This window comes from Monodon monoceros, unplaced genomic scaffold, assembly GCF_005190385.1.
Source record: "Monodon monoceros isolate NGI ecotype Baffin Bay Population unplaced genomic scaffold, NGI_Narwhal_1 Super_Scaffold_3, whole genome shotgun sequence".
Classification (NCBI taxonomy): Eukaryota; Metazoa; Chordata; class Mammalia; order Artiodactyla; family Monodontidae; genus Monodon; species Monodon monoceros.
Genome location: NW_021703780.1, coordinates 36,644,811 through 36,658,903, shown reverse-complemented (window position 1 = coordinate 36,658,903; position 14,093 = coordinate 36,644,811). Strand labels below are relative to the sequence as shown.

Genomic DNA, 14,093 nt, shown 5'->3' with positions numbered 1-14,093 from the left:
TCATCTGTCAGCTGTGTCTTTAGAGGGTTCATGCTCTCTCAGTCTGGTCAAACTTAGTTCCTTCACCAGGTTTTAAAACAAATTCTATCAGTCTCTGATTCTATGGAAAAAATTTGAGGAGTAGACTCCAAGCGCTTTCCTAGAGGAAGAACTCCCACCCCACAGCATGCAGCTTCATAAGCTTCCATTAAATCAGACAATTCTTCCCCAAAGTTCCTCTCTGGCTGAGCTCCCAATCTGGAAACCTCTTCCCGCTGCATTGCAGAGTGGATCAGTTTGTCCCAGCTGCCACTGCTAACTTTACTTCTTCCCACCCATCACAGCCCAGGTCTTACCTCATGGATGCTACATCACTCTGTTCAGGTACCAGAGTGAGTGTGAGGCACCTTCCACCTGCCAGACCTTCTGATATTTGAGGGAGCTCTCAGAATCCAGAGCATCTTTTCTTCTACCTTCCAAACATACCTTTGCTGAATGCCTGCCAGGTACCATGCTCTGTGCCAAGTGTTTTAACTATATCATGTCATTTAATCCTCATAGCAGGCTTTGGTCTCGGTGACCTATTGCAGAGGGGAGGTAACCAAGACTCTAAAAGGATAAATAGCTCTATCTAGGTCTCCAGTCAGTAGAGGATGGAGTCAGGAGGTCAACCCAGGTCTGTTGGGCTTCAAAGGCCATAATCTTCTCTTGGCCACTACATATCAACCACCTTTGGAAGCTTCTGTCGTGCCCTGGTCTGTAGACTCAGAACCACCTTTAATTCCGCTAGGCCCTTATCATGCCTCTTTGCCAGGCCCCGGGAGTACTCGGCTTGGAGTCCACTAACCTGAACACCCCTCCCCACTCCATAGCCTAGGGGCTTCCTGAGGCTGTGTCACCTGATTAGAACAAGAGCCCCCCCCTCCACCACCACCAAGGGCAGGCTCTGGGGTGCTTCCTTTCTCTGAATCCCTCATAGCCCCTGGAAAGACTTTTCTTCCATTTTGGGATTTTTTTTTTTTTTTTTGGGTGAAACATTCATACAGAAAAGTGCACAAATCATACATACGCAGTTCCTGAATTTGAACAAACTGAACGCATCCATGTAACCAGTACCCAGGTCAAGAAATAATATATTACCTATTCCTAGCCCCCAGAAGTCCCTCCAGTGCCTCCTTCCAATAATTCCCTGTCCCCTGCAAGGGGAACAGTTCCCCTAACTCTGGACAGCATAGATCAGTTATGTCTGTTTTTGACCTTTACGTAAATGGAATCATGTAGCAGGTATTTTGTGTCTGACTTCTTTCGCTCAACATTAGTTTTATATGAATTGTTCATGTTGTCATGTGTAGTAGTAGTTTGTTCATTCTCATTCTGAGAAGATTTGGGAGGAGGTGGAAATTATATATCATGCACTGTGGAATCAGAGACACGGTCTGGAATCCTGGCTCTACCACTTAAAAATTAAGTCCTCGGGCAGCTAATTTAGCCTTGAGAACTTTGGTTTCCTCATCTGCAGGATGAAGAAGGTAAACTTTCTCTTGCATGGTAGCTGTAAGGTTTACACTTACTACGATAACCAATGTATGTAAAGCATCTAACGCAGTTACCGGTATGTAGAAGTTATTCAAAAAATGGTAACATTATTGTTTATCAATGACTTATTTGCTAAATGATCTCTGAGAAGGAAACAGAACCACGATGGCTTTGAACTCCCAAGGTTCACATCCACATCTAGGTGCACATGTGCACAAACACACACACCCAGGTTCACACCTGTGTACACACCTGTACCTGTGTATATATACACACATGCCTACCAGTATGAGCAGTATGCAGATTTTTCCTTCCAGCAGCTCTTTGAAGAAAGATACACCAGATGGGATTGGGTCTGCTACACGACTGAGCAGCCCACACATCAGAAAGTCATAATCAATGAATCCATCATGGGGTGCAGCCCTGGCGAGGGCATGGCTCCTTGTCCTGCCTGATGGGCCGTGGAGGAATTCGTCCTCCTCCAGAGCAGACAGCAGACATAGGTGGGCAGTTGCCAGGTAGTGGAGCCAAGAGAACAGATGGCAGTTGCACAGCCTCCTCCTAACCCCATTCCCCGGCTGCTGGGAAGAAGCCCAGGCAGCAGGGATCTGGTGGATACCTCTCTCCCTTCACTAGGCTGGCCTGTATTCTGTCCTCTTAATGGGCTTTGGAGTAACACAGACCAGGCCACAATCCTGCCCCAGCTCATCACCTACTAGCTGGGTAACTTCGGACAGGATGAAGAGCCTCTGAGTGCCCTTAACAGAACCCTAATTCTCTAATCCTATTGTAATCTTATCTCTGGTCCCTAACTCCTAATCAGAAGGCAACTAGCCTTATTGGATTAATCACAGCCTTAGGAAGAAAACTCTGGATAATTTTACCAAATATCACACCCTCCAAATCTACTTACACACACAGTCCCCAGATATCACAGACACTGTAGGTGCCCCCTCCATATCCCTTGGGACTGACCACTGCAGAATGATCCCATTAACTCCCAATGGCCAGTCTCTGCACCTCTTTGTCTGAAGGCTTTCTCTGAAACAAGGAAAGGGTGCTTTGCCAGCACAAGGCAGGCCAAAGTGCTGCGAGAGAAGCGGGTGTATAAATACTCAGTCTCCCCTCCCTCAGGTGGGATACCATTAAGGTGTGATTTTGCCCAGTCCTCACAGGACTAGTCACTGAGCTCTAGCCACTCCCAGTGATAGCTGGCTTGATGACACACCTTTTATTGGTCACTTCACCACGCCTAGAATTGTTCTCTGCACCTCCCAATCTTTGTATCCATGTCAGCTTTCGTTGGGGGGAAGGAATCCAGTCTAAGACACCAGCCTTAGCCTTTGAACCCCATCCTGGACATCTAAGCCTCTTCCCCAGTCATAACCGTTTCCCTGAGCCACCAACTCTGCTTGGCATTCTAAATGCCTATTCCTCACTCCCCAGCCCAGTCCCTGCAACACTGGCTTCCCCCCTAATTTCAACCTAACAATTAATTTTAACCCTTTTCCCTAGCCACTCTGCCTTCCTCAAATACCCTTGGTTCTTCCCGTTGGGTCAGTTCTTGGAGCCCAGCCTGGCCGCATGTGGTGCTATTCTCTCCTAGATGCTGTGTCTGCAAACTTGAGCAAGGGACTTGATGGGGAACTACAGGCCAGTCCCTGGGGGCTGACAGAGCTATAAGGCCACTGCTTCTGGCTGTTTTTCCACCTCTAGACAGGAAATCAGGAAGGCTGAGGTCAGTCCTGGACGACTCACTTCAGGGAGCTCAGGGCTGGCAGCAAGCCTGAGCAGCTAGCTGACCTATGGAGGCAGAGCTGAGCCTGCCTGAGATGAGGTGGAATTAAGGGCTGAGAGGATGGGATTCCCCTCAGTGCTTGCCTGCCAACTCCTGCAATTTCCTGTCTTTCTCCCTTTAATTCTTTTTTCCCTTTAATTCCTTTTCTTTTTAACCTATAAGCAGCAACTAGAGGCCTTAAGAAATAGCACCCATGCTGGCAATTCAAACATCAGCCAGAGTTAATTCACATAGTTCCCCTGAATTTTTAGACTCTTGAAAACCAAAAGCCTAGTTAAGAAACAAATAACAGAGAAATAATTTGTAGTATATATGATGAAAGGTTAATATTCTCAATATCAACAAAAATATCTTAAAGGAGAAAAAAAACCCTTATAGAAAAATTGACAAAGGCTATAAACAGATAATGCACACAAAAGTAAATCCAAATTAAAATTCAACTATTTTTATATCTTATCATATATAAAAACATGATAGGATATAAAAGTAATCTGGTCCTCATTAATAATCAAAAAGTGCAAATAAAACATCCATTGGGTGTCATTTTTCACCTTTGACCTTGGCAATGATTAAAAAGATTAATGATATCCCAGTACTACAGAGGTGTGGGGAAATCTGGCTTCCCATTCACTGATGGAGGGAATGTAAATTGGTACAATATTTCTGGAGGGAAATTTGGCCAAATGTAACAAGTGTTAAATGGTATTGCAATTCTTTTTCTAAAAAATTTATCCCAGATGTTAATAGGACTAATGGGGGAAGATTCGTTGTAAAATTTTTATAAAAGTGGAAAGCTGGACCTAGCTGTCCTTCAAAACTTTTTTTTTTTTTTTTGGCCATGCTGCATGGCTTGCAGGATCTTAGTTCCCTGATCAGGGATTGACCAGGGATTGAATCTGGCCCTGGCAATGAAAGTACCAAGCCCTAACCACTGGACTGCCAGGGAATTCCCTCAAGACTTTTTTTTTTTTTTTAATATTTATTTATTTTGGCTGTACCGGGTCTTAGTTGCAGCTCACTAGATCTTCGTTGCAGCATACGGGCTTCTTAGTTGGCGGCATGTGGACTCTTAGTTGCGGCATACATGCAGGATCTAGTTCCCGACCACGGACAGAACCTGGGTCCCTTGCATTGGGAGCATGGAGTCTTACCCACTGGACCAGAGGGGAATTCCTTTTTTTGATGTGGACTATTTTTAAAGTCTTTATTGAATTTGTTATAATATTGCTTCTGTTTTATGTTTTGTTTTTCTGGCCAAGAGGTATATGGAATCTTAGCTCCTGTAGCTCCCCGACCAGGGATCCAACCCATATTCCCTGCATTGGAAGGCAAAGTCTTAACCACTGGACTGCCAGGGAAGTCCCAAGACATTTTAAAAAACTTTTAAATTGCCTGCCTTCACCACTAGAGTAGGGAAGCTTATATGTCTCATACACTGCTATATCCTCAATGCCCCAAACAGTGCCTAACACAGAGTAGGGGCTCAATTGTCTGCTGAATGAATAAATGAATGAATGATAAGACAAATGAATCAAGAGGGAATTCATTAAATGGTTCACCCATGTATAGTGGTCAGCAGCCATTAAAAAGAAGTGAATAATAACAGTGAATGTTTATTGAGCTTGTACCCTAGGCTACACACTTTGCTAAGATTTCCTCATGGATTATATAATTTCTCACAATAAACCTATGACATAGGTAGATACTGTAGATACTATAATGTATAGTCAGGACTTTTCTCATTGAAACATACTGAAACCTAACTCAAATTATGTTAGGGGGAAGAAAAGGAATTTATTGGTCCATGTAACTGGAAAGTCCAGAAGGTTGTTCCAGCTTCAGACGTGGCTGGATTCAAGGACTCAAGCAATGTCTTTTTTTTTCTTGGTTACACACAGTCAAAATATTTAATTTTTCACTTCTCAGTCAAACAATGTCTTGATGATTTAGTTTTTCTCTCTTTCCATCTCTCTTCTTTCTTCTTCGTTGTCTTGGTCCCTTGGCAGCCTAGTTCCGCATGGAGGGTCCCTGGTAGCTCTGGGTTACATGGGCCCAAGGACACTTGCTATCAGAAGGCAAAGCTAGCAAGTCAGGCCAGGGATGGCCCTGGCTCTCCTTGAGCCATTCTGAATTCTTATGGCCAGAGGTTAGGGCTCCCTGACTAAAACCAGTTAGTGTGTGCATCTCTGAGAAGGCCTGGGAACAGGAAAAGTGGGACCACCAAAGAGAAACTAGGCAGATGAAAAGCACTGCACATTACAGATGCCTCCTGTAACAGATGAGGAAACTGAGGCACAGACAGGCTAAATAATTCCCCTAAAGACTCAGAGCTAGTAGGTGGTAGGAGGCTGATTCAAAATCAGGCAGCTTGACTTTGGAGCCCATGATTTTAGTGTGATGTTTAATTTTATGTGTCAACTTGACCTGGCTGTGGAGTGCCCAGATATTTGGTTAGACATTGTGGGTGTGTCTGTGAGGGTGTTTCTGAATGAGATTAACATTTGAATCAGTAGACTGAGTAGGGCAGATTGCCCTCCCCAACATGGGCAGGCCCAGTCAACCTGTTAAAGGCCTGAGTAGATCAAACGGTTGAGCAGGAGAGAATTTGCTCTCTGATGGTCTCTGAACCAAGACATAAGTTTTCTTCAGGTTTGGACTGGAACTTATACCATTGGCTTTCCTGGTTCTCAGGCATTAGGACTGCAGATCCTGAGACTTCTTAGCCACTGTAATTGCATAAGCCAACGTCTTATAACAAACCCCTTTTTACATATATGGTAAATATAAGTAAATGAATAAATAAAATTAATATATTGGTTACACTTTACATATATAATAAATAAAATCTCATATATATGGCTATTATATATATTTTTATATATGGTTTCATATATATACTAGTCATTAGGAGATAGGAGATATGTATATGTTTATATATATATCTATATATATGTATGTACACATGTACATACATATATATACAGATCATATGTATCTCTGGAGAACCCTAATACATTTAGCTACAAGACAATATTGCAAAGCTATATGCATAGATATGGAAGATGTTCAAGACATATTTCTAAGTTAAAAATAATCAGCTAGAATATACTATGTGTTGAATGACCCCATTAATATAATCACATATAAATGAAGAGCCTGGAGAGGTATACACCGAAGTGTTAACACAGGGTATATCTGGGGAGGGGGATGGTATTAAGGAGAGCTTCTCCTTTCTCATTATTTGAATTTTTTTCCCCACAAAGGTCGAGTATTTCTGGGAAAAACAATATTTGCATTCTTAAAAAGAAATTTTAAGAGTCAGTAAAATCAAATTTCACACCAAGATGGGTGTGAGCAGCAGGGAAATCAGCTATTGCTTCACAAACAGAACACAGGATGTGAAATGGCAGCATAATCTCTGCTCTTCCCCTCTCCTCCCATTGCAATCTTCATTTTATTTAATTTATTTTTAGTTTCCTGAGAAGGGCTAGAGACAGTATGCTCGGTTGCTCTTCTTTTCCCTTGGCTCTGAGAGTTTATCCATGCCAACTGGACTGTAAGTGACTAAAAAAATAAACTGCACATCAGAAAACTCAAGGGCCAGAAGGAACCTCAGGGAGGGGCTGCCTCAGTAACTTTAAAAAAATAAAATAAAAGATTTTTTATTTTCCTTTGGAAAACCATACTCAAATCAGGGAGGAGAGCAGAAACCAGAATTCTTGCTCTGAGAACATGGCTTGCCAGTCACTCATCTAATCTAACCCGATCATTTTGCTTAAGGGTGTCAGGTCTCCTGCTCTTGGCCAGCTGTACCAAACGTTCCTGAGTCTATACTTGGGTTGCATTTTTTTCTGGATTTTCAGAGCCCAATAAGCTCCTGAATTAGGCAACAAGTCATGTTGTAACTGTGGACGGTCTCTGCATCCTGCACAGGTGAGGGATGACCCCTACTTTCTCTTTCCTGAAAGCCCAAGGCTCTTTTCTTTTTTAGGATTGTTGAAGAAACTGGCTCCCATTCTCTCCAGGGGTCCAGGATATTATAGAGTTCTCTGTTCCCCAGAGTGGGTCAGGACCAAGGGATATAAGAAAGAGAGCAAGGGAAAAAAAGACAGTGGCAAGGCAAGGAGCCTTGTTAAGCTCCTAGAATTAGGGTTGAGATTAGGCTTAAAACCTAGGGTTAAATTTTACAGATAATATTAGGATTAGGATGAAGATTGAGGCTAGAGTTTGGATTGGACATTGGGACTAATACCAGCTTAGAATGAATGTTAGTGATGAAAGGGTTTAAACTGGGAGTTAGAGAGAGTTGTGGGGTAAGGATTAGAATCAGAGTTGGAGGACCATCTGCTTTGTCTCCGGTCTCTACATGTGCCTCCTTTTTGGTTGTGACTTTCAGGACTAAGGTCTTTGGACGCAGTATTACCAAGAAAGCAGCCCTTGTGAGCCCCTGCCCTTGAGCCACACCTGGCTCTCTCACAGCAGCTCTGGCTGCTGAAGCATTAATATTATCCTTTCCTACACCCTACTGAGCATGTAGATGGCTCCTTTTGGGCCAGTGGTGATTGCAAACTACCCCCAAGAGTCACATCACAGGTTCATCTGGAACGTAATCCACAGAAGAAAATAGTCAAGACAATTATGACAAAAGTACTTCTGTCAATTACCCCTGCACTTTGGTCCCCTAATTTGATGATGCCCTGGAATTTTATGTCCTCTCTGAGTTTTTGGCCGAGTGGGCACGTTATAGGAACTGGTTCAAGGGCTCTTCAGACAGAAAACTTGGGAACTGAGAATGAAGAGTTAGCCAGCTAGGAAAGTAATGAGAAGAAGCAAATGAACACTGGGTCTCATTTCTTACAACTGCAGTGTGACAAAAAAGCTCACAGTGAGTTTCAGTGTCTTTAGGGAAGTTGGGTGGTAATGGAGATGTTCCCTCAGGATAGTCTGATTAGGGTGCCAGCTCATATATGGGTCTCACATTGATTAACAAATTATTGTGCCTTTGTATTCATTCAACAAATATTTATTGAATGCCTACCAAATGTGCCCTAGGGATTATGTATATAGCAGTAAACAGACATAATCTTTGGAGAGGAGACACACAAATAAATATTTAATTATAAACTGTGATAGGTGCTGCAAAGAAAGAGTGCCATAGAAGATAAAAATGGGGCAACATAATTTTAATTGGGGCTGGGTGTCAGTGAAGTCTCCTCTGAGGAAGTGCCATTTAAATTTAGGCCTGAAATAGCTCAACTAGCAGTTCCTTTGCTGGAAAATTCTTGAACTTGTCCATTGTTCTATATGGGTTTGAATTTCAGGCTGCAATTTACTCCTGTTTTGGTCTGTGGTAGACACCTTTTGGAATCTTTGCCAAGAACATAACTGATCTTTGAGAACTGTAGGTTACAAGGATGGGTCTCTGGCAGCCATGTTTGCATTACAAAGCAAAGAGCCTTCACTTCACAATGCTCCACTGGCTAAAGGAGACTGTACCAGAAATAGACAATCTGACATGAGCTAGACCAATAAGGATCTTTCTCCTGGGAATTGGGATTCATAGATACTAATTAATCTTTGCTAGTTTTTTTGTTTTTCTTTTAAGATTTTTTTTTTGATGTGGACTATTTTTAAAGTCTTTATTGAATTTGTTACAATATTGCTTCTGTTTTATATTTTGGTTTTTTGGCGTGGAGGTATGTGGGATCTTAGCTCCCCGACCAGGGATCGAACCTGCACCCCCTGCATTGGAAGGTGAAGTCTCAACCACTTGACTGCCAGGGAAGTCCCTTTCTGCTAATTCTTGAAATGAGGATAGGTAAGCTTGGACAGCCATGTTCTACTATGTTCCTAGAGAAGCAGTGAAAACAGATCTGCAAAGAGGAATGAAGCAGCACTGTAGAGAGAAGAGCATGTGACCAGGGAGAAAAGAGATAATGAAGGAATAGCTACTTGGCTTCCTGCTGGTATTTCAGATCCTTGTTCCAGTCCTTCCTGAGATCTTGTTGATCTCTGTGCCTTGGGCTCTATAAGATCATTCCTTAAAAAAATTTTTTTTTGCCATGAAGAAGTTTCAGTGGGTTTCTGTACTTGCAGACAAAGGAGGCTTGACTAAGAGTGGGTTTTTGTTTTTGTTTTTTTTTCAGTATGCGGGCCTCTCATTGTTGTGGCCTCTCCCATTGTGGAGCACAGGCTCCGGACACGCAGGCTCAGCAGCCACGGCTCACGGGCCTAGCTGCTCCGCGGCATGTGGGATCTTCCCGGACTAGGGCATGAACCCGTGTCTCCTGCACTGGCAGGCGGACTCTCAACCACTGCGCCACCAGGGAAGCCCTAAGAGTGGGTTTTTATCAGATTAGCTCTTTCGTTCAACAAACATGGATTAAGTCTGTGTCAATCCCACTGAGATTGGTGGAGCCCACAAGTCCACAGAGCATGCACAAACAGAATGGTATGTACAGAAATAAAATAATAATATTTGGTAATAAAATTAATCTAAGTAACACCCTCTGAGTCTCTGCTATCCCCACTGGGTTGTGGGTACATTAACAGCTATTTCTAAGAGCCAGTTCTTTTGGAGCTAGGTTTTGTGAGGAGAGACAGACATGGAAATTTCCTGGTCCTATAATGGAGACTACATGGGCAGAGGGAGGAGGGACCAATTCTGCCTTGCAGAGTATGGGAGGCATAGAGGTAATAAATGCCTGAAGGGGCAGTAGGAGTGTGCTGGGTAGGACAGGAAGGGGCAGAGGGGAATAGGAGGGACAAAGCCTTAGGAAATGCCTTGTACATACTGGGTACTTAATAAATGCTTGTTAAATTGAATAACTGGCAAACAGGTAGGCGAGCAGTTTGTAATATGACAATCATGTTTTATATAAAATTTTCCTTTTGGTTTTAGGGTTTCCTTTTCCACATACAAAAGAAAGTCATCAAGATGCCAATAGCAAGAGTCCCACTTAATCTGTTTGTTAAACTCAAAGCCTGTAAATCTTCTGTGAATGTGGCAATTTTATGTCAGTTTAAGTGGGGATTTAAGGAAATATGAGTCCAATGAGAGCTGGGTGTGCCATATGACTTCATCCATTCTGTGGGCTTTCGGCAGAAATATTTATTGAAGGCTTGTGAAAATCAACAAAGCCGAAACTAAATACTACGCAAAATAAATCAGCATTCACGTTTGGAGGGTGCTTTGGCTTTAAGTGGTTTGATTTTTGCAATTACTGTCGTCATCAGCAGGAGCCTCTTTAGGAGGATGCTAAACTAAGTGTGATCCTCGCTCTTTATGAGGTAGGGGGTAGATGGGCCCCTAAGATCTCTCTTCAGGACTATTCACTGCTGTCTCTCTGAGATCATTTAGAGGCCAAAAGAAGCAACAACAATGTTAATAAGTCCACAGAGCATGTACAAACAGAATGGGCAGGTACATGTAACTCCATATCACCAGTGCTATGAGTGGCTGAGATAAGTGGTGTCAAGCTTCTGCTTTCCAACAGCAACTGGAAACCCAGGCATTAAGAGAAATCTACTTAACTTTAAATAATTGTGACTATTCAGAAAAGTAATTGGTGGGGGGCAGGAGGGGAAAGCAAGCAACACCTGCTTACAATAGGGCTTGTGGCTGTCAACTGGCAAGGCCTCCTTCTCTCTATCCCAAGAAAAGGGGTTCAAGGCCCCCCTGGATGGGGTTCGAGAAGGTCTCTGTACACGCTCAACTGTGGCGGGGAAAAAAAAAGCCAGTAAGCCTTCCTAGAAGTAGCAGGGACTGAGAAGTCCGCCCATAGGGCCTCAGCTATGGGTTACCTCTCCAAGAGGTCTGGTGGAAGTTTGCTCCTTGTTGAAATTAATCAACAATCGCCTTCTTCTCACGATTGGCTGAAGCTCAGAATGGGTTCAGGATAAAAGACAATGAACGTTAAAGGACTCGTTTTTTAGTGCCTCAAACTTTCTGGTCACTTACCAGTTTTCATCACTAATTTGGCCATACATACCCTCCCAAAACCGAAATGTCCCGTCCAGAAAGAAGAGAGGTTCTCCTAGCCTAGGCATAGGGAGTGGACTTGTGTCTCTGAGGTTGGGGACACCGATGTGGTTAGAGGGGCACGGAACCTGACCAAGACACTACCCTCTCTCCCCCCACCATTGCGGGTGCGGAGAAGGGGAGGGACGTTTCCCAGAAGTTCATCATTGCCAAAGAGAAACCGGTTCTCTGGGTGGTACAGGAAGAGTGAGTTGGGTGTGGGAGGCCTGGGAAGAGAGATTGCCAGGGGTTAGCAGTTCATTGAGAAATGTCCTCCGGCATCGCCCGGGACCAAAAGCGAAGGGCTCGCGGACCCGTTGGATAGCTGAAGACCCCAGCAGCCCCTGGAAGACCGAGCTCCACTTCCGGGCTTGGAAGCTCTCCTCCTGGCCCTTCCCAGTGCCAGGTAATGGGATTCTCCGAGCGCATGCGCGGTGCTCGGCCGCCGCTCTGGGACTGGTTCAACTAACCCTAAACAACTAATCTGCTCCTCCCCCTCTCGCTTGGGGCGTACCATTCGCGTTTGGGGGGGGAGGTAACGTGCCCCAGAGTATTCAGAAGCCTGCTCCCCTTCTTCAGACAGGGGAAGGTAAGTTTCCTTAAGATTTTAAAAGTTCCAAGAATAAGAAAGCCTCCGAGGCCTGTCGTTGAGTGATAGTTCTACGGTCTCGGCTTTGCCCACAGCCCCGTCCTTTTCCTTTGAGGCGCTGAACAAAGTGGCACGCCCGGATCCCAGCTGATCAGCTGCTGGGCTTTGGCGGCGGCTTCCCCCCGGCGAGACCATTGTGACTCCTCGGGAGGGGTGCGTGAGGAGGGGAGGGGGCGGAGCGGCCATTGTCCGGTCAGCGCAGCCTCCGAGGGAGGGGAGGGTGTTACGGAGCGAGCGGGGCCCGTGGTTTCACAGCGGCTGCCGTTACGCTAAAGCCGGCGGGGGGGGCCTCAGGTCCTTCCCAGCGCCGCCGCACGGGACATCGCTCTGGCTGGGAGCGGCGGTGGGAGCCGCGGAGGGCGCCGGGACTTCCCTCCTCCCCCGTGGTCCTCGGTTCACCCTTACGCCCCACCTCCTCAGCTCCCCTCCCTCTACTCCCCCCGGCCCCCCCATCTCCGAAGGCCGAGTGGTGCGGCCCGCCTCCAGCTGACCGGCCTGGAATCCCGGCTCGGAGCCCCGGACTCGCGCCCGCCCGCGCGCCCGCTCCCTCCCCCTCCCCCCGCCCCGAGCCCCCCGACGCCGCCGCCGCCGCCGCCGCCGCCTCCTCCGCCTCCTCCGCCTCCTCCGCCTCCTCCGCCTCCTCCTCCTCCGAGCGGGGCTCAGGCCCAGCCGCTAACACCGCTGCCGCCGCCGAGCTCCGCCGCTGCCGCCGAGCACCATGGGAGATGCCGGGAGCGAGCGCAGCAAAGCGCCCAGTCTGCCGCCTCGCTGTCCCTGCGGCTTCTGGGGGTAAGTGCCCGGCTGGGTGGGGGCGGGGGCCGGGGCGCGGGCGCCGGGGCTGCCCGGGCAGGCCTCGCGGCCCGGGGAGGCCGGAACCCTGGGGGCTGGGCCCAGGCCGGGCCTGCGGGGAGGGGGCAGGGGCCGCGTCCTGGGGAGGGCACCGGGTGGGGAGCTGGGGGTGGGCAGAGAAGGCCCTGCCGGGGGTGCGCTGCCACCCTCGGAGACTCGGCTGCCAGAGGCTCGGGCCGAAAAGGGGCCGGCCGGGCTACTGGTGAGGGGGGCAGGGCTGCGTTCAGGGATGAGGGGGCGGCGTTGGCACCTCCCGGTGGAGCTGGGGTGCCCCCTTCCCTTGGCTTGTGGAGGCCAGCCCTTCCTCCCCTCCTTGGTATGAGTTGGTGCCCAGGAACGAGGAGGGTATTTCCTCTGACTTTTTCACCTCCCCTCCTCCCTGTCCCCCAGAGACTTGCATCATCACTTCCCAAATTATATCCTAGTGCCCCATTTGCTTTTAGGAAGCTGTTCACACGTCACCCATTTTTAAAAGTCGAGCCCAGAACCCAGGCTTGGGTAAAGTTACAAGACTGTTGAGGTCTCATCTTATTTAAAACACGTTTGTTTCAGAAGGTCTGTAAGATTCCCTTGTCAAAAAAAAACTCAAGTCAGCTTGGCTTAGGAACGTGAGAGCCAACTTGCTTAATTGGCTCAAATTCCCTTCCGTCCCCATTTTTTTTTTTAATGATAAAAATATTCACCTTGGCCAGCCTGTATTATTGCTTGGCCATCCTGTGTTAGAGTGAAAATATTTGAGGTGGGAAATCAACTTTTCCACCTGTAGTTACAGTTTAAATTCTTCTTGTTACACTTGGAGTTTTTATGGATTGCCACCCCTCTTACCAGACAGGTGCCTCCATCATAATTTATGATTCTAGATCTATTGTAAGGAAACTGGAGACTTTGAAGGCCAGCTTTTGTGATTTATCTCTTTTTTTGTTTTATTTTCCAAAGATTCAGTATATTTGGAGGTGCATAGAGGCAGTAAGGAAATGATTATTTCTGGTGAGGGCATCTTGGGAAGATGTATTGAAGTATTTTATCTTTACTGTCTCTCAGATCCTAGGGATGATTGAGGTAGAAATTAAGGCTATGGTTTTGGGGAGTGCAGAGAAAGATTAGAAAGTGGATCTTAGTGTAGATTTCTGTGGAGTTTGTCATATCCAAAGGTTATGACCAAAAAAATCTAATTTTCTCATCTTTCAGCCTTTTCTTTCTCAAAAATTTCTTGGTGAAAGGATATTAGCGAAAAATAAGTTACGGCGTTACCAAAAGTTCTG

General features: G+C 46.1%; 1 protein-coding gene across 1 annotated transcript in view; it reads left to right on the top strand.

The window, feature by feature from the left end:
- Window positions 1–12,564: 12,564 nt before the first annotated feature.
- The window catches only part of ZFAND3 (zinc finger AN1-type containing 3), a 320,181-nt gene continuing 318,652 nt past the window's right edge, over window positions 12,565–14,093 (top strand). Inside the window, exon 1 of the mRNA XM_029243463.1 lies at window positions 12,565–12,771. Within this exon, the coding sequence (XP_029099296.1) occupies window positions 12,701–12,771 (71 nt within the window). The 5' untranslated portion in view covers window positions 12,565–12,700. The remainder of the gene's footprint in view (window positions 12,772–14,093) is intronic.